Below are 25097 nucleotides of genomic sequence, written 5' to 3'. Positions count from 1 at the left end.
AGTTTGAAATATCCAATAAATGTTGTTCCACTTCATGATTGTGTCCCACTTGTTGTTGATTCTTCACAAAAAAATACAGTTTTATATCTTTATGTTTGAAGCCTGAAATGTGGCAAAAGGTCGCAAAGTTCAAGCGGGCCGAATACTTTCGCAAGGCACTGTATATATTTTTATTTTACTGCAACTGCAAACCACAGGAGCCTGCGCTCTTGCAGCTCTGTTAATCATCAGATGGGTGGCCTTGGTTAGGTAACTGAATCATGGCTGGCCCTAGCCTTTGGGGGCCCTAAGTGAGATTTGGTTGAGTGGCCACCCCACCTGGCAGGGAAACACTTTAGCCCCCCCCCCCTCGATTGCAGAGAGAAAGTAAATGTTTCCGTGCCCGGTCGGTAGTCGGCCATGATTACGACAAGTTCAGATAGCGGACATTGCTAATTACGTGACTGACTCATAAGAGAAACTGGCTTAGCACTATACCTTAACACTGAACACATTTCGGTAATTTAGCAGACACTGATCCAGAGACACTTACAGTTAACGCATTCATTTTAAAATAAAACACTTAGTCTTTCATCATTTAATAAACACAATTCTAGGACATGATATACAGAAAATAGCAACATTTTAATTACAGTACAAGAGAGAAATCAAACTTTTTGGACAATGTCTGGAAGAAAAGCCATGATGAATAAGGCATTATCAAGCCAGACACTTCAGAGCTTGTAATTCATTTTCCATGCCAATCTGGAATTTTCCAGTGCTATTATGTACACAATAAAGGTGTTGAGCCTACTAATTTAAACCCTAGGAGGCACACCCCACAGTTTGGGAACCACTGTCCTAGTATATTCTCAGTAAGTACAGGGCTTTAAACATATATTAAAATGTTTGACATGACAATACTAACATCCATAAAGTATCACTAGATTTGTTTAAAATAAAATGTGTACACAGTCAAAAATAGTTTCTGAACTAACCATAAATGTCAATTGGAATTATGCCTTAATCCCCCCCATTGCCAATAGAGGGTGCAAGTATTATACAGTAGAAGCTGCTCATACACATCAGAGAGCACTAGGACTTTACATATGACTCAAGCTATAACAACAGATCCAAATTTACAATGTAAAAATATCATAGGACATTTCCATAGTGGGTTAGAGGCTGTGTTTCCCCTTTAAACTGCTTTTGAATAATTCTGTCATTGTACTAAAATACAAATGCTGTGGTACCAATGCATCATTTTTTCATAATACCCCATAATCCTTGACACAGCAAAATAAAGTAGATGCGGGGAGAAAAGGAAAAAAATCCACTTTGAAACCATGTTGGATAAAAGTTTAGCTACCCATCAGTCTTTAAAACACAGCTTCTACTGCAATGCAGAAGGGTAAGTGGTTTCATTACTATGAATGCATTGGTCATGAATAACATCTGAACAACTGGTTTTCAGAGGACATGCTGCAGGCTGCTTCTCTTTGCGTGAACAAGGTAGCCTTTTGCTTTGATGATCCCCCTGCTTTTGACTATGATGGAGTAACGCAAAACCCACTCCAACCTCCAGTCTGCCACCTTCAGGTCCTGAGTGCTCTCCTGCACTGCCTCCTGGAAGCTGGCAGCAGTAATCAGTTCTACAGGAAGAGACAATGTGTTAATTCACTGACCCTCAGAGCATACACACATCCTGTCTGTACCCTACTCATGTAAAACATGAATCTGATTATATAGTGAAAATATCACAAATTCAAATGCAAGAGCGGAATATTCACCTTTTGGGTCATTATGAGTCAGTAGCTGAATGTCAAACTCCTTTGCAAAAGCAGTCAGGTCAGGGGGCATCACACAGCAGGAGGCCAGATTCACCTGGTTACTACTGGGTTTGACCTAGACCAGGAGAAAATAAAACAATTCAAAACCCAAAATACACCAAAGCAATCCTAGAAAAATCTGAGGGTCTCATCAACATCACCACTCACCTGGGCCCAGTTGTAGAGCTGCTCCAGGAGCTCCTTGTCCAGGTCGGAGGTGCCGATGGTAGCGATCTTGTGGCTTTGCACCAGACCCTCCAGTTCACTCCAGGCAGGCTGCAGGTTGTCCAGGGTCTGGCTCACTTCCTCAGGCAGAGCAGGGGGCGCAATGATCACTGAGTCCAGCTGGGAAACAGCCAGGGCCTGGCAAGCTGTCAGAAACAGTCCCTCTTATGAGCATGAAACTTGAAGCACAAAATTGGTTGAGGTTATGCAAACATGAATTGGGTGTGGTCCAGGAACAGACAGAAGTTCACTGATACTAACGTCTACTTTGGTCTGTTGAATTTTGATATGACAGCATGGTCAGGTTTATAGACTATCGCATATGCCAAATGACTTTTGGCAGTCACTGAGTCAATATGGTTCTTTGCTTATTTGTAACAAATGTAATACTCACCCTTATCTACTGCATCTTTGATTGAAGAGAGGTCTGCCTCGCAAATAAATAGTTTGACTGCAAAGCAAGAATATGGTCATGTTAATGACAAAAACAACCCCTCAGCAAGTTACCAGGAAAGGCATTTTTGTCATGCAATTCACATACTGAGCTCAGAATTCCTCATGTCAATGCCACACTACGGTCTCATATCATCACTATGTCCATTGTCATGAAAGACATAAGTAAGAGTAAAACTCACCTGAAACCTTCAGCTCCTCCCTCTCCTCGGGTGTGATTGCTTCTGTAGCTTGAGGGATGGAGCAGTCAATTGTGTCTGGTAAGTCCTAAATAAATAGGTGTCAATCAATATTAGAACATGTACTCAAACTTCAACAAAAGTTTGTCAAAAGGAAAAGAATTACAAAAATAAAGCTTAAAATTACATAAAGAACCAGAAGAAACTTCAATTGTTCCTCCACTTTGTTCAAATACGAACCCAGAATTTCTGTTTTACAATCTTGTGGGATTTCATTGCAGGGATGCTCCAATAAGCTTTGGCTTTGTGTACGTAATGCACAGTTCAGACCCCAAACTTATGGCGAGTCGAACTGAATGGAAATGAAGAGCGGGCTGGCAACCCTACAGCAGACTTCCTCGTTGGTTGGAGGGGGGGGGGGGGGGGCAAAGGTTTTAAGGCATAACATTAAGCTCTCACAGAATTCCTCCACCTGTGAATCAGAGATCATGAATGTGCTTCCGCTGTTGTGTTTGTAGCTAAGCAATCTTTATTTGCATGCAATTAATATTAATATGCATTATCATTTCTCCCGACAGTGGAAGAACTGCTCGCTCTGGCATGCTGCATGAAACAGAGGCGTGCTTCATTTGCACCGAGCCGAATATGCGGCAGAGGCTGCCAAACTATAATCAAAAGTCCAACGAGGTGCACTTAATGGTTTCAGACAGCCCTCTATTCCCGCCCTTCCAAAGAGAACGTGAAATAGTTCTATCACCGCATCGAACTAAAAAGGTTTTATTTAGGGCTTAGACCCCCTCTCCCCTCTGTATTCACTGAGCGTGCTGAAGCAGATTAGCAGAAATACCACAGGGCAAAGCTACGCCAACCTCACAGCAGAAGCACATGTAGAACCTTTCGCAGGCAACTTTGCATGAACGATCAAAATGACAGTCCCCTTTCATCAGTCTGAGGAATTCTTTGCAGTCAGACAGCTATTTTGTTTTCCCAGGAGAAGAACGCCATCACGTAGAAGTAACCCATGGTTACACAAGTATTGTTCATTAATGCTAGATGATGTAAAATGTTAGCTGATCAGAGATACTGTAGACACTTGGTCACCATGGGAACTTGGTAAAAGGATTATGAACACTATAATCGGTGTTTGGAAGTTGGGTTTAATAGCCCTTTTGTAGCTATGTACGTAATAAAACATGCATGGAAAATACAACTAGGCTAGGTGGTAGACACAGAAGGAGTGCTTCTTTGGTTATAGTTGTTTACCACAAGGAGCTCTTTGATCATGGGATAAAATACTATAGAACAAAAGGTAGTTGATGCTGGATAGTTAATGCCAAAAAAACCTTAGTTCAAACAAATTTTCAGAAATAATAGAAGCACTTTCATGTAGTGGATGCACTTTAAAGTGTATGCATAGCAATAATATATATTTTGTTATTACTAAAAACACAGATGCTTTGCAGCTAAAAAAAGTATTTATCAGCGTGGCGAACTACAATGCATTTGCAAAGTTCAGACCCCTTAAATTTTTAGTTTTGGCCTTATTCTAAAATGGATTCAATAGTTTCTCCCCCTCAATCTACACACAATAACCCATGACAAAGCAAAAACAGATGCCATTTTTGCTAATATATTAAATAAAAACAAGATAATCACATTTACATAAGTATTCAGACCTTTTACTCAGTACTTTGTTGAAGCACCTTTAGCAGCTACTCCAGCCTCGGTCCTTGGGTATGACGCTACAAGCGTGGCACACCTGTATTTGGGGAGTTTCTCCCATTCTTCTCTGCAGGTCCTCTCAAGCGCTGTCAGGTTGGATGGGGAGCATCACTGCACAGCTATTTTCAGGTCTCTCCAGAGATGTTCGATCGGGTTCAAGTCCGGGCTCTGGCTGGGCCACTCAAGGACATTGAGACTTCTGCGTTGTCTTGGTTGTGTGCTTAGGGTTGTCCTCCTGTTGGAAAGTTAACCTGCTCAGGACCTCCGACTGGGGTGAAGGTTTTCATCAAGGATCTCTCTGTACTTTGCTTTGTTCATCTTTGCCTCGATCCTGACTAGTCTCCCAGTTCCTGCTGCTGAAAAACATCCCCACAGCATGATACTGCCACCACCACCATGCTTCACCGTAGGGATGGTGCAAGGTTGCCTCCAGACATGACGCTTGGCATTCAGGCCAAAGAGTTACATTTTGGTTTCATCAGACCAGAGAAACTTGTTTCTCATGGTCAGAGCCTTTTTGGTGCTTGTGGCAAATTCCAAGTCGGCTGTCATGTGCCTTTTACTGAGGAGTGGCTTTGTCTGGCCACTCTACCATAAAGGCCTGATTGGTGAAGTGCTGTAGAGATCGTTGTCCTTCTGGAAGGTTCTCCCATCTCCACAGAGGAACTCTGGAACTCTGTCAGTGACCATCGAGTTCTTGGTCACCTCCTTGACCAAGACCCTTCTCCCAATTGCTCAGTTTGGCCAGCTCTAGGAAGAGTCTTGGTGGTTACAAACGTCTTCTATTTAAGAATGATGGAGGCCACTGTGTTTTTGGGGCCCTTCAATGTTGCAGACATTTTTTGGTACCCTTCTCCAGATCTGTGCAGACACAATCCTGTCTCGGAGCATCACGAACAATTCCTTCGACCTCATGGCTTGGTATTTGCTCTGACATGCACTGTCAACTGTGGGACCTTATATAGACAGGTCTATCCAAATCATGTCCAATCAATTGCATTTACCACAGGTTGACTCCAAGTTGCAGAAACATCAAGGATGATCAATGGAAACAGGATGCACCGGAGCTCAAATTAGAGTCACATCGCAAAATAAGGTATCCTTTTTATTTTATTTTATTGATTATCAAAAATGTCTAAAAACCTGTTTTCACTTTGTCATTATGGAGTATTGGGTGTAGATTTTTTTTTTTTTTAGGCAAGTCAGTTAAGAACAAATTCTTATTTACAATGACAGCCTAGGAACAGTGGATTTACTGCCTTGTCCAGGGGAAGGGGTCTGAATACTTTCCCGAATGCACTGTATGTGGTATTGAGTGGGTGGATGGAGTGTGATGTCTCTCCAGTTTTTCCACTGCAGTCATTTAGCTCTGGCTCTGCGCCACAGTAAAATCATTGCCACCAGCCCCAAAAAATATCTAACATGAACAATATTTCTGCCGAGGAGCACTTTGAAGATGCTAGAGCAGTCCAGATGTAGTTTTCCTCTGCAAACAAAACAACTAATGAATAGATAAACTATTATACTATGGGTTGTCTGATTTATCTATTTCCCTGGTCGGCTTGTTGTGTGTTAAAGTTATCAGTGCCATAGGGAGGAAAACATGCATTCCGACAAGCAGTCAATGCACAACAATTCTGGCAATCGCAGGGAAAACAGCAGTTTTAATGGCCTTTATTAAAAAGAGGGGGATCCCAGCTTTCCATTCCTACTTTATTTCTCAACTCCTAAATATCTGTGAACGGCACCATTTTAAACCCAGAGTTTGCAGTGAGTGCATTGGGAGAGTGGGACTAAATGGAACATGGGTCAATTGTAGGGTAACTTGGGGTAAAATGCAATAACCTCTATATATTTGTTGAGAAGTGACTTAAATTGTGGTGACAGATTACATGCTTAGTTGAACAAAAGTAGTAGCAAACAGGGAAAGTGTTGGGGGGGGGGGGGGGGGTAAATGGTGACATGAAGTGGTTTCTGTTACCCTAGGTGACCCCAAGTTACCCTGACAGGTATGCCTACATTATATTCACTGTGTTTATGCAAGTTTTTTTTTTTAAATAAATCAATAGAATGCTAACTAGATAAAAGATTAAAAGATCACATTTGGGATCTAGCTAATTATTAGTCCAATAGGTTAAATGCAGATGGGCTGAAGCACAGTTTGCCTATTCATTTATAGCAAATAAAGATCAATAAATAAACAAATAAATAAGAGAACTGCCTAACCGTTGGTGAAGTTGGTGGTGGTATCGTGGCAAACCACTCACTAAGTGTAGCTCGAACACAGTCTTGAATCTGGAATGGTAAAAAAAAAATGTATTAAGAGTGGACTGTAAATGAATGGAAGTGTTAACATGTTTGCTATAAACAACACCTCGTAACTAGGTAGGGCTTTCAATGATGCCTATAGATCACTCAATGATGCTGTGAAAGATTGCCAGACATGGACAGTATAGGATTATTTTGTACACTGCTGGCAATTAGTGACTTGGACAGTACGAAAATGTGCGCATTAAGTTCTGGTCCTGAGCTATGGCTTACTATACAACATCAACACTATTAAACGCTAAATAGATATTCTTCGAGTCAAGTTGGGCACAGCTTCAAGGAAATAGTTTTATGATTGTTCTCCATGCCGAATTAAAGCTGGCCTTCAATAATCCACACAAGACAAGTCCTGGCTTTCTTAATTTAAAATGTCCTCATGCATCTTTAAATCTGATTATCAGGTGAATCATGACCTTGACAGGTCTTGCAATACAGCCATAAACGTCAGACTACATAACGCAAACTGATGTTTTTAATGACGTAATGGGGATGGATATAGGAAAGACAACGCATGGTTGTTGAGCTACCTAAACGCGCTAATTTAAGTCGAGGCCATGGTTTTTCAAGCTAGTTAGCAACAACATTATCTAGCCAGTTAGCTGACCAGCCGTGATGCACTCTTTTCAAACGTCTTACATTAGCTAGCCAGTTATGACAAAGTCAATGGTCAGTCTTACCTCTTCACTAGGTGAAGACGGACATTTTTTCTTGAGACGGCTACGGTTTACTAAATTTCCCGTGTGCAGATTCAATGTCGTAGCATGGTTGAGAAGCACTTTAGCACTGGTGGTGTGATTGTCCATGTGGTGTCCTTGGTTGTCAGTAAATATATAGTAGTGAAACGTCCTTTTAAGCTATCCAGCAACTTATCCAGTTATTTAATTCTGCAGTTAGCGACAGGACTCACAGCGTTTCAAAAACAGTACCTCTGTGAATTGCATATGTACCGGTAGTTTATTTTGCTGGTGGAAACTAGCGCTATGAGCACGCCCACCTTGTAACTGTGCGTTGTGTGCAAAATCTGGCATGGATTTATGTGGAATTTAGCACCCTTTTGACCAATATGTTGTTACAGTTCAGTACTGTACTGACAATTGTAATGTACATTAATCATGACTCAGCTTGTTTCAAGAGAGAAGATTTCCTTTTTAATTCAACATGAAAATCACCACCAGTAACCAGGTTTCCATCCAACCTTTTTATGCTTAGTAACATACATGTCAGGTAAAAAATGTGACAGGTCTGATGGAAACATTTTTTTTTAGGTAAACGTTCAAAATGTTGAAAAAAAAATTACGCCAAACTACGTGAAAATCATCTTCTTGTTTCTGTAAAATTAATTATGAATCAGCAAACTGCTCGCCCACACGACGTGGGCGTCTGCGGTTGTGAGGCTGGTTGGATGTACTGCCCAAAACTATAAAATCGACATTGGAGGTGGCTTATGGTAGAGAAATTAACATTAAATGATCTGGCAACAGCTCTGGTGGACATTCCCAGAGTCAGCATGCCATTTGCACACTCCCTCAAAACTTGAGACATCTGTGGCATTGTGTTGTGTGACAAAACTGCACATTTTAGAGTGGCCTTTTATTGTCCTCGGCACAAGGTGCCCCTGTGTAATGAGCATGCTGTTTAATCAGCTTCTTGATGTCCGGCACCTGTCAGGTGGATAGATTATCTTGGCAAAGCAGAAATTCTCACTAACAGGGATGTAAACAAATTTGTGCACAAAATTTGAGAGAAGCTTTTTGTGCGCATGGAACATTTCTGGTATCGTTTATTTCAGCTCATGGGACGAGCACTTTACATTTTGAGTTTATATTTTTGTACAGTGTACTTAACGACCGTTCCACAGGTGTATGTTCATTAATTGTTTATGATTCATTGAACAAGCATGGGAAACAATGTTTAAACTCTTTACAATGAAGATCTGTGAATTTATTTAGATATTTACTAATTATCTTTGAAAGACAGGGTCCTGAAAAAGGTTTGTTTCTTTTTTTTGCTGAGTTTACATTTTTGCCACTTTTGACTATTCAGGAATCCTACATTTGAATGCTAATCAGACAAATTGTGAGAGTGATTTTGATGATTTTGTGTTGTATCCCTTCAGATGCCTGTGGACATCAGTACACTCTCAGAGGAAGAAAGGAAAATCAGGATCTGGAAGCAGGATTCCAAGAAGGGAGCTGTTAAACAAAGGACGGTGGAATTCAAAGACTACAGTGCCTTGCGAAAGTATTCGGCCCCCTTGAACTTTGCGACCTTTTGCCACATTTCAGGCTTCAAACATAAATATATAAAACTGTATTTTTTGTGAAGAATCAACAACAAGTGGGACACAATCATGAAGTGGAACGACATTTATTGGATATTTCAAACTTTTTTAACAAATCAAAAACTGAAAAATTGGGCGTGCAAAATTATTCAGCCCCCTTAAGTTAATACTTTGTAGCGCCACCTTTTGCTGCGATTACAGCTGTAAGTCGCTTGGGGTATGTCTCTATCAGTTTTGCACATCGAGAGACTGACATTTTTTCCCATTCCTCCTTGCAAAACAGCTCGAGCTCAGTGAGGTTGGATGGAGAGCATTTGTGAACAGCAGTTTTCAGTTCTTTCCACAGATTCTCGATTGGATTCAGGTCTGGACTTTGACTTGGCCATTCTAACACCTGGATATGTTTATTTTTGAACCATTCCATTGTAGATTTTGCTTTATGTTTTGGATCATTGTCTTGTTGGAAGACAAATCTCCGTCCCAGTCTCAGGTCTTTTGCAGACTCCATCAGGTTTTCTTCCAGAATGGTCCTGTATTTGGCTCCATCCATCTTCCCATCAATTTTAACCATCTTCCCTGTCCCTGCTGAAGAAAAGCAGGCCCAAACCATGATGCTGCCACCACCATGTTTGACAGTGGGGATGGTGTGTTCAGCTGTGTTGCTTTTACACCAAACATAACGTTTTGCATTGTTGCCAAAAAGTTCAATTTTGGTTTCATCTGACCAGAGCACCTTCTTCCACATGTTTGGTGTGTCTCCCAGGTAGCTTGTGGCAAACTTTAAACAACACTTTTTATGGATATCTTTAAGAAATGGCTTTCTTCTTGCCACTCTTCCATAAAGGCCAGATTTGTGCAATATACGATTGTTGTCCTATGGACAGAGTCTCCCACCTCAGCTGTAGATCTCTGCAGTTCATCCAGAGTGATCATGGGCCTCTTGGCTGCATCTCTGATCAGTCTTCTCCTTGTATGAGCTGAAAGTTTAGAGGGACGGCCAGGTCTTGGTAGATTTGCAGTGGTCTGATACTCCTTCCATTTCAATATTATCGCTTGCACAGTGCTCCTTGGGATGTTTAAAGCTTGGGAAATCTTTTTGTATCCAAATCCGGCTTTAAACTTCTTCACAACAGTATCTCGGACCTGCCTGGTGTGTTCCTTGTTCTTCATGATGCTCTCTGCGCTTTTAACGGACCTCTGAGACTATCACAGTGCAGGTGCATTTATACGGAGACTTGATTACACACAGGTGGATTGTATTTATCATCATTAGTCATTTAGGTCAACATTGGATCATTCAGAGATCCTCACTGAACTTCTGGAGAGAGTTTGCTGCACTGAAAGTAAAGGGGCTGAATAATTTTGCACGCCCAATTTTTCAGTTTTTGATTTGTTAAAAAAGTTTGAAATATCCAATAAATGTCGTTCCACTTCATGATTGTGTCCCACTTGTTGATTCTTCACAAAAAAATACAGTTTTATATCTTTATGTTTGAAGCCTGAAATGTGGCAAAAGGTCGCAAAGTTCAAGGGGGCCGAATACTTTCGCAAGGCACTGTATTTCAAAGGGGATGAATACAGCAAGTTTTGGAAGATGTGATAGAGCCTGTTGTAGCTACTTAACTTTACTGTTCTGCCATTATTGTGTGTGTATATATATTATTTGTAGATGTACATCTTTATCCCATATTGGTAATAAAATAATAATTTTTATTCACTTAACTACATATATAATTTTGTGACCATAGGTTTATTTTATTTTTTATTATGAACACAACATACAAATTACAGAAATATACAAACAAGAGTACATAAACCTAACAGATGGGTATTACATATCGAGACTAACACTTTTATGGTGCATATTTCTTTTTACATTTACTCTTCATTTCAAAATAATATTTAAAGCATCTTAAACAATGTGAAGAGGGGTTTGTTCTCTGCCCACTACTTTTTATGGATAAATAAATTAACAATGAAAGTTACGTCACTGTCGTCATAAAGAGGAGACCAAGGCGCAGCTTGGTAAGCGAACATAACTCTTTAATTAAAGAGAGAACACTGAACAGAACTAAACAACAAAACGTGAAGCATAGAATAACAACCCACAAAATAACCAAGGAATATGGCTAGCTAAATATGGTTCCCAATCAGAGACAACGATAAACAGCTGCCTCTGATTGAGAACCAATCCAGGCAGCCATAGACATATAAACACCTAGACATACAAAAAACCCTAGATATACAAAACCCCTAGACATACAAAAAAACCTAGACAATACAAAAACTAAACGTCACACCCTGACCTAACCAAATAATAAAGAAAACTAAGATAACTAAGGTCAGGGCGTGACAGTCACGTTCCATATAATTTGGATCAAAATAAACATTATCAGATTCTCTCAGATTAACATTAATAGTCGTTTCTTTTGAAATAAAATCTTCTAACTCACTCCAAAATTCCAGTACATTTTACCAGAGGGAATAGTAACATATTGACATAGTTTCCTTATATACATGTTATTACATTTATAGTTTAAAATGTAAATTCCTTCTAACTGTATTGAGGCTACAAAATCCTCAACAGTTGCACTTGGAGTATTGTTATATTATCCTAAAAGAAGAATAGCACCTTTAGGGACAGCTCTAACAACAATGTGATACTCTTCAGGAGTGAATGTAACATTGTGTTCTCATGAAGTCTTGATAATCATATAGTTGGCCATCATTATTCAATAATTGTTTAACCCAGATAATGTTCTTGTCAAACCAGTTCTGGAACATAATAGTATGTTTGTTAGCTGCCCAACAGAGCATACAGCACACACATACATATCCTATGGATTTTAGGAAAATGTCACCACTGAAATCTTTCCAGGAAACATCCTTTACAATCTGATAGGTATTTCTGAAGACTTTCCGGTTTATATGTGACCAATGAATGGGGTTCCATATTGTCTTGATAAGCTGATTAATTATTGACTTGCTTCATGCTAGCCTCAAAGTTCACACGGTTTTCTATGTTTTTGTCAAAATGACTTCAACACCTAGTCTTGCGACAACGACTTCTGTGCCTGAATTACCTGAAAAGTTTGCTTTGGAAGCTCTTGATATTGTTGTGGTCGTGGTATACTTTGTCTTTGTTCTTGTTGTGGGAATATGGGTAAGTAATAAACACTCCTATTACCTGGTGGATGCTTTCATTGTATGAAGAGGGCAGACTGGTACAATGACCTAACACTGAAGTTGTACTGTGGAGATTAATTCATCAGAATTCTTCCTCTCACAAAATCTGTTGTTCAAATAAATGAAATATTGACTAAATAATAAGTATAAAGCAATGTCATTGAGAAGGCTTTGCTGTAACTAATATCTACAGACAGTATAGTTTGATGTATGATGTAAATTAACTCTTTATTGCAGTCTTCTGTCAGGGCAAACCGTGGGACAGTGGGTGGATACTTCTTGGCTGGAAGATCCATGACATGGTGGCCTGTAAGTAGCCTGAGATTATGATGGTATTGAACTCAATGCATTGAACTCAAATAAACTCTATGCATTGAACTGAACATTAGTGAAGAAAGTAGTATGTCAACTAGATAAAAAGTTAATCATGATCCAGACTATTAAGTATTATCATCTATTTTAAATTAGGAAAGTTGTTTCTTTTATAACATTAAATAATTGGATGAAAATAGTTGATACTGATAATAGCTACCTATATCCAAAGATAAAAATGGACAAAATGAAGTACATTTTGTTCTGCTGTCTCAGATTGGGGCCTCTCTGATGTCCAGTAATGTTGGCAGTGGTTTGTTCATTGGACTAGCTGGCACTGGAGCAGCAGGAGGCATCGCTGTTGGAGGGTTTGAATGGAATGTAAGTAATATGTTAAGTGCATTGTGAAAAAACACCAAGATGATAAACAATCGAGAGGATAATCAAGTTATTACAGTTTGTCAATATTTCCATCAGGAGGTGGACGCCGTTTATTATGAAGACCTTTCCACAGTATTTCAGCTTAGAATAAGCTTTCATGTTTCACAGGCAGCTTGGGTCCTCATTGCTCTTGGTTGGATCTTTGTGCCTGTTTACATCTCTGCTGGTGTGGTAACTATGCCAGAGTACCTGAAGAAGCGGTTTGGGGGCCAGCGCATCAGAATCTACATGAGTGTTCTCTCCCTCATCCTCTATATTTTCACCAAGATATCAGTAAGATGCTCATATAAAAAAAAATCTAAAATTTTTCATACTGCAATTCAGGGTGCTAGTTGAATATTCTTGTTACAGACAGACATCTTCTCTGGCGCTCTGTTCATTCAAGTGTCCCTGGGCTGGGACCTCTATCTCTCCACAGTGGTGCTTCTTCTAGTAACTGCCCTCTACACTATAGCTGGTAACTTTTCAACATAATCTACCAGTCATTTATTCATTCATTACATGGCATTGTTTGTTATTGATTACCATTGGCTGTTATTGATTCCAGGGGGGCTGACAGCAGTTATCTATACAGATGCTTTACAGACGGTCATCATGGTGATAGGCGCATTCATACTCATGTTCATAGGTACTGTTTTTATGTTTTTTATAGTATAAGTTCAACAGTATACAGTATATACCTCTAAATATGAATTTGTCTAAAACTACTTTAGTATCATAGTATATAATTATTTTATTCATTAGTGATTGGATGATTTATTGTATCCATTTTCAAACGGACCCTTGAACTTTATCTTTAGCGTTTGACAAAGTGGGTTGGTATGAGGGTCTGCTGGAGCAGTACAAGGAGGCCATCCCCACATTGACTGTGCCCAACACTACATGTCACCTACCCCGGTCCGATGCCTTCCACATCCTCAGAGACCCAGTGACGGGGGATCTGCCCTGGCCTGGTCTGCTGTTTGGCCTCACGGTGATAGCCACCTGGGTGTGGTGCGCTGACCAGGTATGAGATGGAACTTTTGTAGTTGACTTGCATTTTGCATTACAGTCAAGTCTAAGGTGTTATTTTGACTTGTTATTTAGGTATGTTACAGTAGACCATTACGAAGAATCCCACATTTTTGGAGAGGCATGAGATTTCCTCACGTAAGTGACCTTGTCCTAACCTGCTCCAGGTGACAGTGCAGAGGTCTCTCTCAGCCAAGAACCTGTCCCATGCCAAAGGAGGCTCTGTGCTGGGAGCTTACCTGAAGGTCCTGCCCATGTTCTTTATAGTGATGCCTGGAATGATCAGCAGAGCACTTTACCCAAGTGAGTTCTCACTTTGTCTATACTAAATCCAATATACAGCAATGGACCCTCTGCCAGATATACAGCAATGGTATTGCCCTTGTTCAGAAGTTGTATAGTATGTTAATGTACTGTGTATTACTACAGTGGGGCAAAAAAGTATTTAGTCAGCCACCAATTGTGCAAGTTCTCCAACTTAAAAAGATGAGAAAGGCCTGTAATTTTCATCATAGGTACACTTCAACTTTGACAGACAAAATGAGAAAAAAATCTAGAAAATCACATTGTAGGATTTTTATTGAATTTATTTGCAAATTATGGTGGAAAATAAGTATTTGGTCAATAACAAAAGTTTATCTCAATACAATTTTGTTTCTGGTGTCCTTTGACAGCTCTTTGGTCTTGGCCATAGTGGAGTTTGGAGTGTGACTGTTTGAGGTTGTGGACAGGTGTCTTTTATACTGATAACAAGTTCAAACAGGTGCCATTAATACAGGTAACGAGTGGAGGACAGAGGAGCCTCTTAAAGAAGATGTTACAGGTCTGTGAGAGAAATCTTGCTTGTTTGTAGGTGACCAAATACTTATTTTCCACCATAATTTGCAAATAAATTCATTAAAAATCCTACAATGTGATTTTCTGGATTTTCTTTTCTCATTTTGTCTGTCATAATTGAAGTGTACCTATGATGAAAATTACAGGTCTCTCATCTTTTTAAGTGGGAGAACTTGCACAATTGGTGGCTGACTAAATACTTTTTTGCCCCACTGTATATTGTCTCTTTATGTCTGCAGATGAGGTAGGATGTGTTGACCCCATTGCGTGCCAAAGAATCTGTGGAGCCACCGTGGGCTGCTCCAATATTGCCTACCCAAAACTAGTGGTAGAACTTATGCCTGTTGGTAAGACATCCGCACACACGCGTGAACACACCGAAAACACACTTACTATTGATCCTATTTTTGAAAAGGTTCAAATGTGTCATCACTGTATGTCTGTGTCTATATAATTTTCTGAGGATGTTTGTATTTTAAATCTCACTCGCCCAATTTCACTCTTCAATCTGTTATATCTGTGTCTATCTTCTCCAGGCATGCGGGGGTTGATGATTGCAGTAATGATGGCTGCCCTCATGTCCTCTCTGACCTCCATCTTCAACAGCAGCAGCACCCTGTTCACCATCGACATCTGGCAGAGGGTCCGGCCACAGGCCTCCGAGCCAGAACTCATGGTAGTGGGCAGGTAGGTAACGCCATTAAAGAAATGTACAGCAATGTCTTCTAAACATGAGTCAAAGCCAGTTGTTTGACAATAGTTGTGTCTAAACATGCCCAACTTCCTCAGGTTCTGCTTTTGTTTACTCCAGGCACTGTTGTATTTTGTGCTACAACTCCCCTGTGAATAATAAGCTTAGTATAAAATCGCATAACTAAACCGCAGAAGACATTATACAAAATCTAGGCAGCTTAATTAAAGTGTCAATAATTTTTTTCTCAAACAATAATACAAAATGGATGGAGCAAGCATTATTTGTTTTGTGGGAATTCCCTGTTGCAAACATTGCCTTGTTTAGAATGCAAGACTTAAGGTATATATCCCATTAAGATGTCCCTGCCCCATAATCCAAACCCATGACCTCTGGTCCAAAGTCCAATGCTGTATATACTCAATACGGTTACATTTACATACTAGAAAACTGATCAGGATTTTTCTAAATTAAAACTATTTTAGTAAGGCAACGATTCCTAACAAAAGTAACCTATGTACGATTCATTATACAATACTTTAAACTGAAATAATCCTCACCTCCTGTTTGTGGTCATCACCTGCAGGGTGTTCATCTTAGTAATGGTGGTGCTCAGCATTCTGTGGATCCCCATCATCCAGTCAGCCAACAGTGGACAGCTGTTTGACTACATCCAGGCCATCACCAGCTACCTGGCTCCTCCCATCACTGCTGTCTTCATCATGGCCATCTTCTGGAGGCGTGTCAATGAGCAGGTCAGATCAAGAGTTTTATGCCATTATTTGTTTTTATGTCATAAAGTACATTGTTGAGATTTGATACAAAACACTGTACCTTTGTGTGTGCGTTCAATGTGGATGACCGTTAACACAGGGAGCCTTCTGGGGTCTGATCGTGGGCCTTGCTGTTGGCTTGGTGCAGATGGTGCTGGTGTTTGTGTATGGCACCCCATCTTGTGGAGAGATAGACATACGGCCAGCCTTCATCAGGGATGTCCACTACCTGTACTTTGCTCTTATCCTCCTGGCTCTCACTGGCCTGGTCATCACTGCTGTCAGCCTCTGCACTCCGGCCATTCCAGAGCACCATGTAAGAGTGCCACATGTAATAATCATAAACATTAAACAGACTTGCATGTTATAACCTATTCATTCTTCCCCTCTTCAATCCCCCTGCAGCTCCATCGCCTGACATGGTGGACAAGACACAGCAAGGAGCCGCGCATTGACTTCAATGACCCATGGACCACAAAGCCCAGGACACCACCCAGAACTCCTGACCCCAGAGTTGGGGAGGAGGCTGTTGTGGAGGGCGGGCCATGCTGGAAGCGTACTGGAATGTGGCTGTGTGGGCTGTCTGGGCCTGAGAAGAAAAAGTTAACCCTGGAGGAGAAAAATGCCTTGGAGTTAAAACTGACCAGCATTGAGGAAGAACCAATCTGGCGGAACGTGTGCAATGCGAACGCCCTCATACTACTCTCTATCAATGTCTTTATGTGGGGCTACTTTGCCTGAGTTAATATAACTCTCATTTTGATTATAGATATTGTTGAATCACATATTGTTTATTGAATTAGTGATCACACACAAAATGCTAATTGGTTTACAATTAGAATGTCAAACAATAATGGTAATGTTGTTTTTAGTTGTTGGGATTTAGACTTTTTATTGCCAAAACTGTCATCTGAATGTGTACTCTTTGATCAGGGTCAGTAGTTAGGTTTCCATCCATTTGGCGACAGATTTTCATGCGAATATTCAAAAATCCGCATAAAAACAATATGCACATTTTCCTACCATAGATGCGTTCCCATCAAATGGACTTGTTACAGATAAAAGGCTGTGCGTGTTGATGTATTGGACATAAAATACCTTTTGCGGTTAAATTCCCCATTTACTGAATAAAAAATGCAAGTTAAATGGGTTTCCATCGCATTTTCAACTCTACTGTTGGTTTTCTTACAAAAAAAATATTGCATTAAATAGTGAGTGTTCACACTGGTATTGGCACGTGCGTCTAGCCAACAGCGCTATCTGTGTACAAAACATCACAACCGCAAGGCTCTCCAGAGGGTGGTGATGTCTACACAACGCATCACCGGGGGCAAACTACCTGCCCTCCATGACACCTACAACACCCAATGTCACAGGAAGGCAAGACAATAACCACCCGAGTCACTGTCTGTTCACCCCACTTCCATCCAGAAAGCAAGGTCAGTACAGGTGCACCAAAGCTGGGACAGAGAGATTGAAAAACAGCTTCTATATCAAGGCCATAAGATTGTTAAACAGTCACAACTAGCACAGAGGCGGCTGCCTACCATTCTTGATATCATTGGCCACTTTAATAAATGGAACACAAGTCACTTTTATAATGCCACTTTAAGAACGTTTACTGTACATGTCTCGCTTTACTCATCTCATATGTATATAATGTTCATCCCAGGCTGGGATGTATCATTCACTATCTATTCTTTACTATCTATTGCATCTTATCTGCTCTGTCACTGCTCATCCATATGTTTTATACTTCTATATTCTTATCCCATTCCTTTACTAGATTGTGTGTATTAGTTTTGTTGTGGAATTTGTTAGATATTACCTGTTGGATACTGCTGCACTGTCAGATCTAGAAGCATAAGCATTTCGCTACACTCGCAATAACGTCTGCTAACCATGTGTACGTGACCAATACGATTTGATTTGAGTTGCAGACCCCCTTTTGCCCCCAGAATAGCCTCAATTTAACTACAAGTTGTCGCAAGCGTTCCACAGGGAAGCTGGCCCTAATTTTTAAGATACCTCAATAGAAAATGACTCGCGTAAAAGTGAGTCACCCAGTAAAATACGACTTGAGTAGAAGTCTAAAAGTATTTGGTTTTAAATATACTTAAGTATCAAAGTAAATGTAATTGCTATAATATATTTAAGTATCAAAAGTAAAAGTGTAGATCATTTCAAATTCCTTATATTTAGCAAACTAGAAGGCACCAGTTTGTGTTTTTAATTTACGGATATCCAGGGGCACACTCCAACACATAATTTACAAACGAAGCATGTGTGTTTAGTGAGTCCGCCAGATCAGAGGCCGTAGATGACCAGCGATGTTCTCTTGCTAACTGTGATAATTGGACAATTTTCCTGCCCTGCTAAGAATTCAAAATGCAAAGACTACTTTTGGGTGTCAGGGAAAATGTATGGGGTAACAAGTACATTTATTTTCTTTCGGATTGTAGTGTATATTTTCTGTGTCTGTGTGTTCCACATGGAACTGTTTCGGTTTGTTTACTTTGTTATTTTTGTATTTTGTCGTGTTCAGTTTGTTCTATTAAATATGGACACTTACCACGCTGGGCATTGGTCCTCCTCTTCTCCTTCATACGACGACCGTTACAGAAGCACCCACCACCAAAGGACCATGCAGCGTGGTAACGAACAGCAGCAGCGATCTCAGGACTCCTGGTCATGGGAGGAGATTCTGGACGGCAAGAACCCTGGACACGTACACGGCAGCGAAACAGGCACGAGAGGCAGCCCCAAAAATGTATTGGGGGCGGCACACGGGGAGTGTGGCTAAGTCAGGTAGGAGACCTGAGCCAACTCCCCTTGCTTACCGTGGAGAGAGAGGGACCGGGCAGGCACCGTGTTATGCCGTGAGGCGCACGGTGTCCCCGGTGCGCAGGCATAGCCCGGTGCGGTACATAGCAGTGCCTCGTATCGGCCGGGCTAGAGTGGAAATCGAGCCAGGCGCCATGAAGCCGGCATAGCGCATCTGGTCTCCAGTGCGTCTCCTCGGGCCGGGGTACATGGCACCAGCCCTACGCCTTCACGGTCCGGTCTATTCGGTGCCACCTCCACGCACCAGCCCTCCGGTGGCAGCACCCCGCACCAGGCTGTCTCTCCGTCTCCTCCCTACAGGTGCTCCCAACTGTCCAGCGCTGCCAGAGTCTCCTTCTGCCCAGCGCTGCCAGAGTCTTCCTCCTGCCCAGCGCTGCCAGAGTCTTCCTCCTGCCCAGCGCTGCCAGAGTCTCCCGTCTGTCCTCAGCTGCCAGAGCTGTCCGTCTGTCCTGAGCCGCCCGTCTGTCCTGAGCTGCCAGAGCCGCCCGTCTGTCCTGAGCTGCCAGAGCCGCCCGTCTGTCCTGAGCTGCCAGAGCCGCCCGTCTGTCCTGAGCTGCCAGAGCCGCCCGTCTGTCCTGAGCTGCCAGAGCCGCACGTCTGTCCTGAGCTGCCAGAGCCGCCCGTCTGTCCTGAGCTGCCCGAGCCGCCCGTCAGTCAGGAGCTGCCAGAGCCGCCCGTCAGTCAGGAGCTGCTAGAGCCGCCCGTCAGCAAGGAGCTGCCAGCAAGGAACTGTTTTGGTTTGTTATTTCACTTTGTTATTTTTGTAATTTGTCGTGTTCAGTTTGTTCTATTAAATATGGATACATACCACGCTGCGCATTGGTCCTCCTCTTCTCCTTCATACGACGACCGTTACAAGATGTAAGACGTTTAAGCATGTTAACAAGGCTTGCAAGGCTGCCGGCCCAGATGGTTTCCCTAGCCGCGGCCTCAGAGCATGCGCAGACCAGCTGGTTGGTGTGTTTACAGATATATTCAATCTCTCCCTATCCCAGTCTGTTGTCCCCACATGCTTCAAGATGTCCACCATTGTCCCTGTACCTAAGAAAGCAAAGGCAATTGAACTAAATGCCTATCGCACAGTAGCACTCACCTCTGTCATCATGAAGTGCTTTGAGAAACTAGTCGAGGATCATATCACCTCCACCTTACCTGCCACCCTAGACCCACTTCAATTTGCTTACCGCCCCAATAGATCCACAGATGATGCAATCGCCACCACACTGCCCACTGCCCTGTCCCATCTGGACAAGAAGCATGCATACCTATGTAAGAATGCTGTTCATTGACTATAGCTCAGCATTCAACACCATAGTAACCTCCAAGCTCATCATTAAGTTTGAGGCCCTGGCTCATAACCCCACCCTGTGCAACTGGATCCTGGACTTCCTGACGGGTCGCCCCCAGGTGGTGAAGGTAGGAAACAACGCCTCTTCGCTGATCCTCAACACTGGGGCCCCACAAGGGTGTGTACTCAGCCCCCTCCTGTACTCCCTGTTTACCCATGACTGCGTGGCCAAGCACGGCTCCAACTCAATCATCAAGGTTGCCGACGACACAACGGTAGTAGGTTGATTACCAACAACGATGAGACGACCATACAGGGAGGAGGAGAGGGCTGGAAATAACTGCCAGGTGCCAGGAAAATAACTTCTCACTCAATGTCAACAAAACTAAGGAGATTATTGTGGACTTCAGGAAACAGCAGAGGGAGCACCCCCCTATCCACATTGATGGGATCGCAGTGGAGAAGGAGGAAAGCTTCAAGTTCCTCGGCGTACACATCACTAAAAAACTGAAATGGTCCACCCACACAGACAGTGTGGTGAAGAAGGCACAACAGCGCCTCTTCAACCTCAGGAGGCTAAAGAAATTTGACTTAACACCTAAAACCCTCACAAAATTTTACAGATGCACAATCGAAAGCATCCTGTCAGGCTGTATCACCACCTGGTAAAGCAACTGCACCGCCCACAACCGCAAAGCTCTCCAGAGGGGGATGCAGTCTGCCCAACACATCACTGGGGGAAAACGTCCAGCCCTCTAGGACACCTACAGCACCTGATGCGACATGAAGGCCAAAAAGATCATCAAGGACATCAACCACCTGAGCCACTGTGGTCTGTCTGTACAGGTGCATCAAACCTGGGACCAAGAGAATGAAAAATAGCTTCTATCTCAAGGCCATCAGACTGCTAAACAAACAGCCATCACTAGCATATGAGAGGTGGCTACCGATAGACATAGATTAGGAATCACTGGCCACTTATAGAAATGGATCACTAGCCACTTTAATAATGTTTCCGTATCTAGCATTACTCATCTCACATGTATAAACTGCACTCCACACTATTCTACGGTATCTTAGTAACTTTTAAATTGTTTTTACATATTGCATTACCCATCTCATATGTACAGTTGAAGTCGGAAGTTTGCATACACCTTAACCAAATACATTTAAATGCAGTGTTTCACAATTCCTGACATTTAATCTAAGTAAAAATTCCCTGTCTTAGGTCAGTTAGGATCACCACTTTATTTTAAGAATATGACATGTCAGAATAATAGTAGAGAGAATGATTTATTTCAGCTTTTATTTCTTTCATCACATTCCCAGTGGGTCAGAAGTTTACATCCACTCAATTAGTATTTGGTAGCATTGCCTTTAAATTGTTTAACTTGAGTCAAACGTTCAGGTAGCCTTCCACAAGCTTCCCACAATAAGTTGGGTGAATTTTGGCCCATTCCTCCTGACACAGGAAACCCACTGGCTACAGGTTATCTACCAGTCTCTGCTAGGTAAAGCCCCGCCTTATCTCAGCTCACTGGTCATCATAGCAACACCCACTCGCCACGCACTTCAGCAGGTATTTCTCACTGGTCACCCCCAAAGCCAATTTCTCCTTTGGTCGCCTTTCCTTCCAGTTCTCTGCTGCCAATGACTGGAAAGAACTGCAAAAATCACTGAAGCTGGAGACTCATATCTCCCTCACTAGCTTTAAGCACCAGCTCACAGATTACTGCACCTGTACATAGCCCATCTGTAAACAGCCCATCTATCTACCTCATCCCCTTACTGTATTTATTTTATTTATCTTGCTCCTTTGCACCCCAGTATCTCTACTTGCACATTCATCTTCTGCACATCTAGCATTCCAGTGTTTAATTGCTATATTGTAATTACTTTGCCACCATGGCCTATTTATTGCCTCATCTCCTTTATCTTACCTCATTTGCACATGCTGTATATAGACGTTTTCTTTTTTCTACTGTATTATTGACTGTATGTTTTGTTTATTCCATGTGTAGCTCTGTGTTGTTGTATGTGTTGAATTGCTATGCTTTATCTTGGCCAGGTCGCAGTTGCAAATGAGAACTTGTTCTCAACTAGCCTACCTGGTTAAATAAAGGTGATATAAAAAAAAATAGCTATCTTTGTCGCCCCGGTTCTTCTGTGGGGTGTATAGGCGGGTGGCATCCAACGTTGTGGTGCATTATCGCCATCTACTGTACTGGAGCGCCACTGCCTCCTGCCTATATACTGGAGTCAAAAATGGCCAATGGAAGTATAAAGATAGGTTCCTGAAGATCCCGGAATGCCTACACCGAGGAACGCCCCGAATTCCGGGATGCAGTTGAACCCGTCTCAAATCAGCTGTAACTGAAATAGTAAAACAAAGCTTAGAACGATGTTTGAGTGAACACTGAATACAGACAATGAATGGTGAAGTCGCTTCGTCACCACTCTATAGAAATATGTAGGGCGTTGAAGAAGGCTCAAGCCGTACGTAACAGCCAGGACCAGAGCTGCTAGTTAGCGAACGTGCGTCCCATTGAATCTCTTCGAAACCAACGCGTAGTTTATTTAACATTACCTGTTTAAAAGTCTCGTCGACGTCTATACTTTCAGTAGGGCCATGTCGGAGTCTGGCTTTTTTTTTAAATGTATTTTTTAAAACAACGGAACATACAATTTGTTTTGTATGTTAGTTATCTCGCTGTTAATTTTTTAGAGACGTAAAAGAGAGAACAGGAAGCGGAAAGTCATGCGCAGTTGTCCGCTAAATAAACGACATCTGGGAACAATTACCAACCGAATAGTTCCTACTTGTGATATCCTGTGTGTGAATACAGTCACTGGTTTGAATCAAATCAAATGTCAACCTTTCACAACCATGTAATATATTAGAATTTATTAAAGAATATGAATGATCAACTTCGTGCATAAATGTATACATTATAGCTGTAATTTATTCCTAGTAATATTCTCTGTCTGTGTGTAGTTCAGTCCTGCTGGGATGTTTGTTGGCAGGGAACCTGCGGAGCCGGCTGGTATTTCATTTAATTAACCTTTATTTAACTAGGCAAGTCAGTTAAGAACAAATTCTTATTTACAATGACGGCCTACCCTGGCTAAACCCTAACCCGGACGACACAAATAAAATAAAATAAAATTGTATTTGTCACATACATGGTTAGCAGATGTTAATGCGAGTGTAGCGAAATGCTTCTGCTTCTGGTTCCGACAGTGCAGTAATATCTAACAAGTAATCTAACAGTTCCCCAACAACTACCTAATACACACAAAACTGAAAGGGGTGAATGAGAATATGTACATATAAATATACGGAATAGCGATGGCCGAGCAACATAGGCAAGGTGCAATAGATGGTATAAAATACAGTATACACATATGATATGAGTAATGTAAGATATGTAAACATTATTAAAGTGGCATTACTTAAAGTGGCATTGTTTAAAGTGACTAGTGATCCATTTGTTAAAGTGGCCAGTGATTGGGTCTCCATGTAGGCAGCAGCCTCTCTGAGTTAGTGATTGCTGTTTAGCAGTCTGATGGCCTTGAGATATAAGCTGTTCTTCAGTCTCTCTATCCCAGCTTTGATGCACCTGTACTGACCTCGCCTTCTGGTGTGACTAGGCAGTGGCTTGGGGGGTTGTTGTCTTTGATGATCTTTTTTTCCTTCCTGTGGCATCGGGTGCTATAGGTGTCATGAAGGGCAGGTAGTTTGCTCCTGGTGATGCATTGTGCAGACTGCACCACCCTCTGGAGAGCCTTGCGGTTGAGGGCGGAGCAGTTGCCTTACCAGGCTGTGATATAGCCCGACAGGATGCTCTCAATTGTGGATCTGTAAAAGTTAGTCAGGGTTTTGGGTGACAAGCCAAATTTCTTCAGCCTCCTGAGGTTGAAGAGGCGCTTCTTCACTACACCATATGTGTGGATGGACCATTTCAGTTTGTTGTTGATTTGTATGCAGAGAAACTTAAAACTTTCCACTTTCTCCACTGCTGACCCTTCAATGTGGATAGGGGGGTGTGCCCTCTGCTGTTTCCTGAAGTTCACAATCATCTCCTTTGTTTTGTTGACATTGAGTGAGAGGTTGTTTTCCTGACACCACACTCCGAGTGCCCTCACCTTGTCACGCCCTGACCATAGAGAGCTGTTTATTCTCTATGTTGGTTGGGGCGTGATAGTGACTAGGGTGGGTAATCTAGGTGATTAATGGTTTATTTTGGCCTGGTATGGTTCCCAATCAGAGACAGCTGTTTATCGTTGTCTCTGATTGGGGATCATATTTAGGCAGCCATTTCCTCATCGTGCTTTGTGGGATCTTGTCTACAAATGCACACTAGTAGCTTCACGTTTCGTTTGGTAGTATGTTGTTTTTGTTCGGTGTTAATTTATTAAAGGATAATGTACGCCTACCACGCTGCACCTTGGTCCAATCATTATAAAGAGCGTGTCAGAAGATCCCACCACCAAAGAACCAAGCAACGTGGTCAGGAGGAGCAGGGATCCTGGGCCCGGGAGAAAAGTGAGTGGAGGACATCATGACATGGGAGGAAGTTATGGCAGGGGACAAGACCCTGCCATGGAACCAGGCAGAGGCAGCGAAGGAGGATGAACGGCGACTCCGAAGTTCACGACCACGACGGAAGCCCGAAAGGCAGCCCCAAAAAAGCCACTCCTCAGTAAAAGGAACATGA

The 25097-nt window shown here is 42.0% G+C and overlaps 2 protein-coding genes across 3 annotated transcripts; one reads left to right on the top strand and one right to left on the bottom strand.

The window, feature by feature from the left end:
- Window positions 1-562: 562 nt before the first annotated feature.
- LOC139409265 (glutamate--cysteine ligase regulatory subunit-like) lies at window positions 563-7729 on the bottom strand. 2 transcript variants are annotated; one of them, XM_071154157.1, is made up of 8 exons: window positions 7393-7666; window positions 6614-6682; window positions 2906-3137; window positions 2669-2753; window positions 2428-2484; window positions 1977-2179; window positions 1770-1884; window positions 563-1631 (listed from the first exon to the last, which is right to left on the bottom strand). In XM_071154157.1, the coding sequence occupies exons 3-8, from the start codon at window positions 2939-2941 to the stop codon at window positions 1450-1452; spliced, it is 678 nt and encodes a 225-aa protein (XP_071010258.1). In that variant the 5' UTR covers window positions 2942-3137; window positions 6614-6682; window positions 7393-7666; the 3' UTR covers window positions 563-1449. The 2 variants fall into 2 exon arrangements, with proteins under 2 accessions (XP_071010258.1, XP_071010257.1); XM_071154156.1 differs by lacking the exon at window positions 2906-3137 and having other exon boundaries at window positions 7393-7729.
- A 4188-nt stretch (window positions 7730-11917) lies between these two features.
- Window positions 11918-17393, top strand: LOC139409264 (solute carrier family 5 member 9). The gene is made up of 13 exons (XM_071154155.1): window positions 11918-12159; window positions 12420-12491; window positions 12771-12875; window positions 13044-13208; window positions 13287-13392; window positions 13483-13563; window positions 13736-13941; window positions 14114-14249; window positions 15023-15130; window positions 15320-15470; window positions 16061-16229; window positions 16348-16563; window positions 16653-17393. Exons 1-13 carry the CDS (start codon window positions 12031-12033, stop codon window positions 16986-16988), a joined length of 1980 nt encoding a protein of 659 aa, XP_071010256.1. The 5' UTR covers window positions 11918-12030; the 3' UTR covers window positions 16989-17393.
- Window positions 17394-25097: the final 7704 nt, after the last annotated feature.

This window comes from Oncorhynchus clarkii, chromosome 5 (genome assembly GCF_045791955.1).
Source record: "Oncorhynchus clarkii lewisi isolate Uvic-CL-2024 chromosome 5, UVic_Ocla_1.0, whole genome shotgun sequence".
Taxonomy (NCBI): domain Eukaryota; kingdom Metazoa; phylum Chordata; class Actinopteri; order Salmoniformes; family Salmonidae; genus Oncorhynchus; species Oncorhynchus clarkii.
Note: the sequence above shows the minus strand (reverse complement) of the source record. Positions and strands in the feature narration are given on the sequence as shown.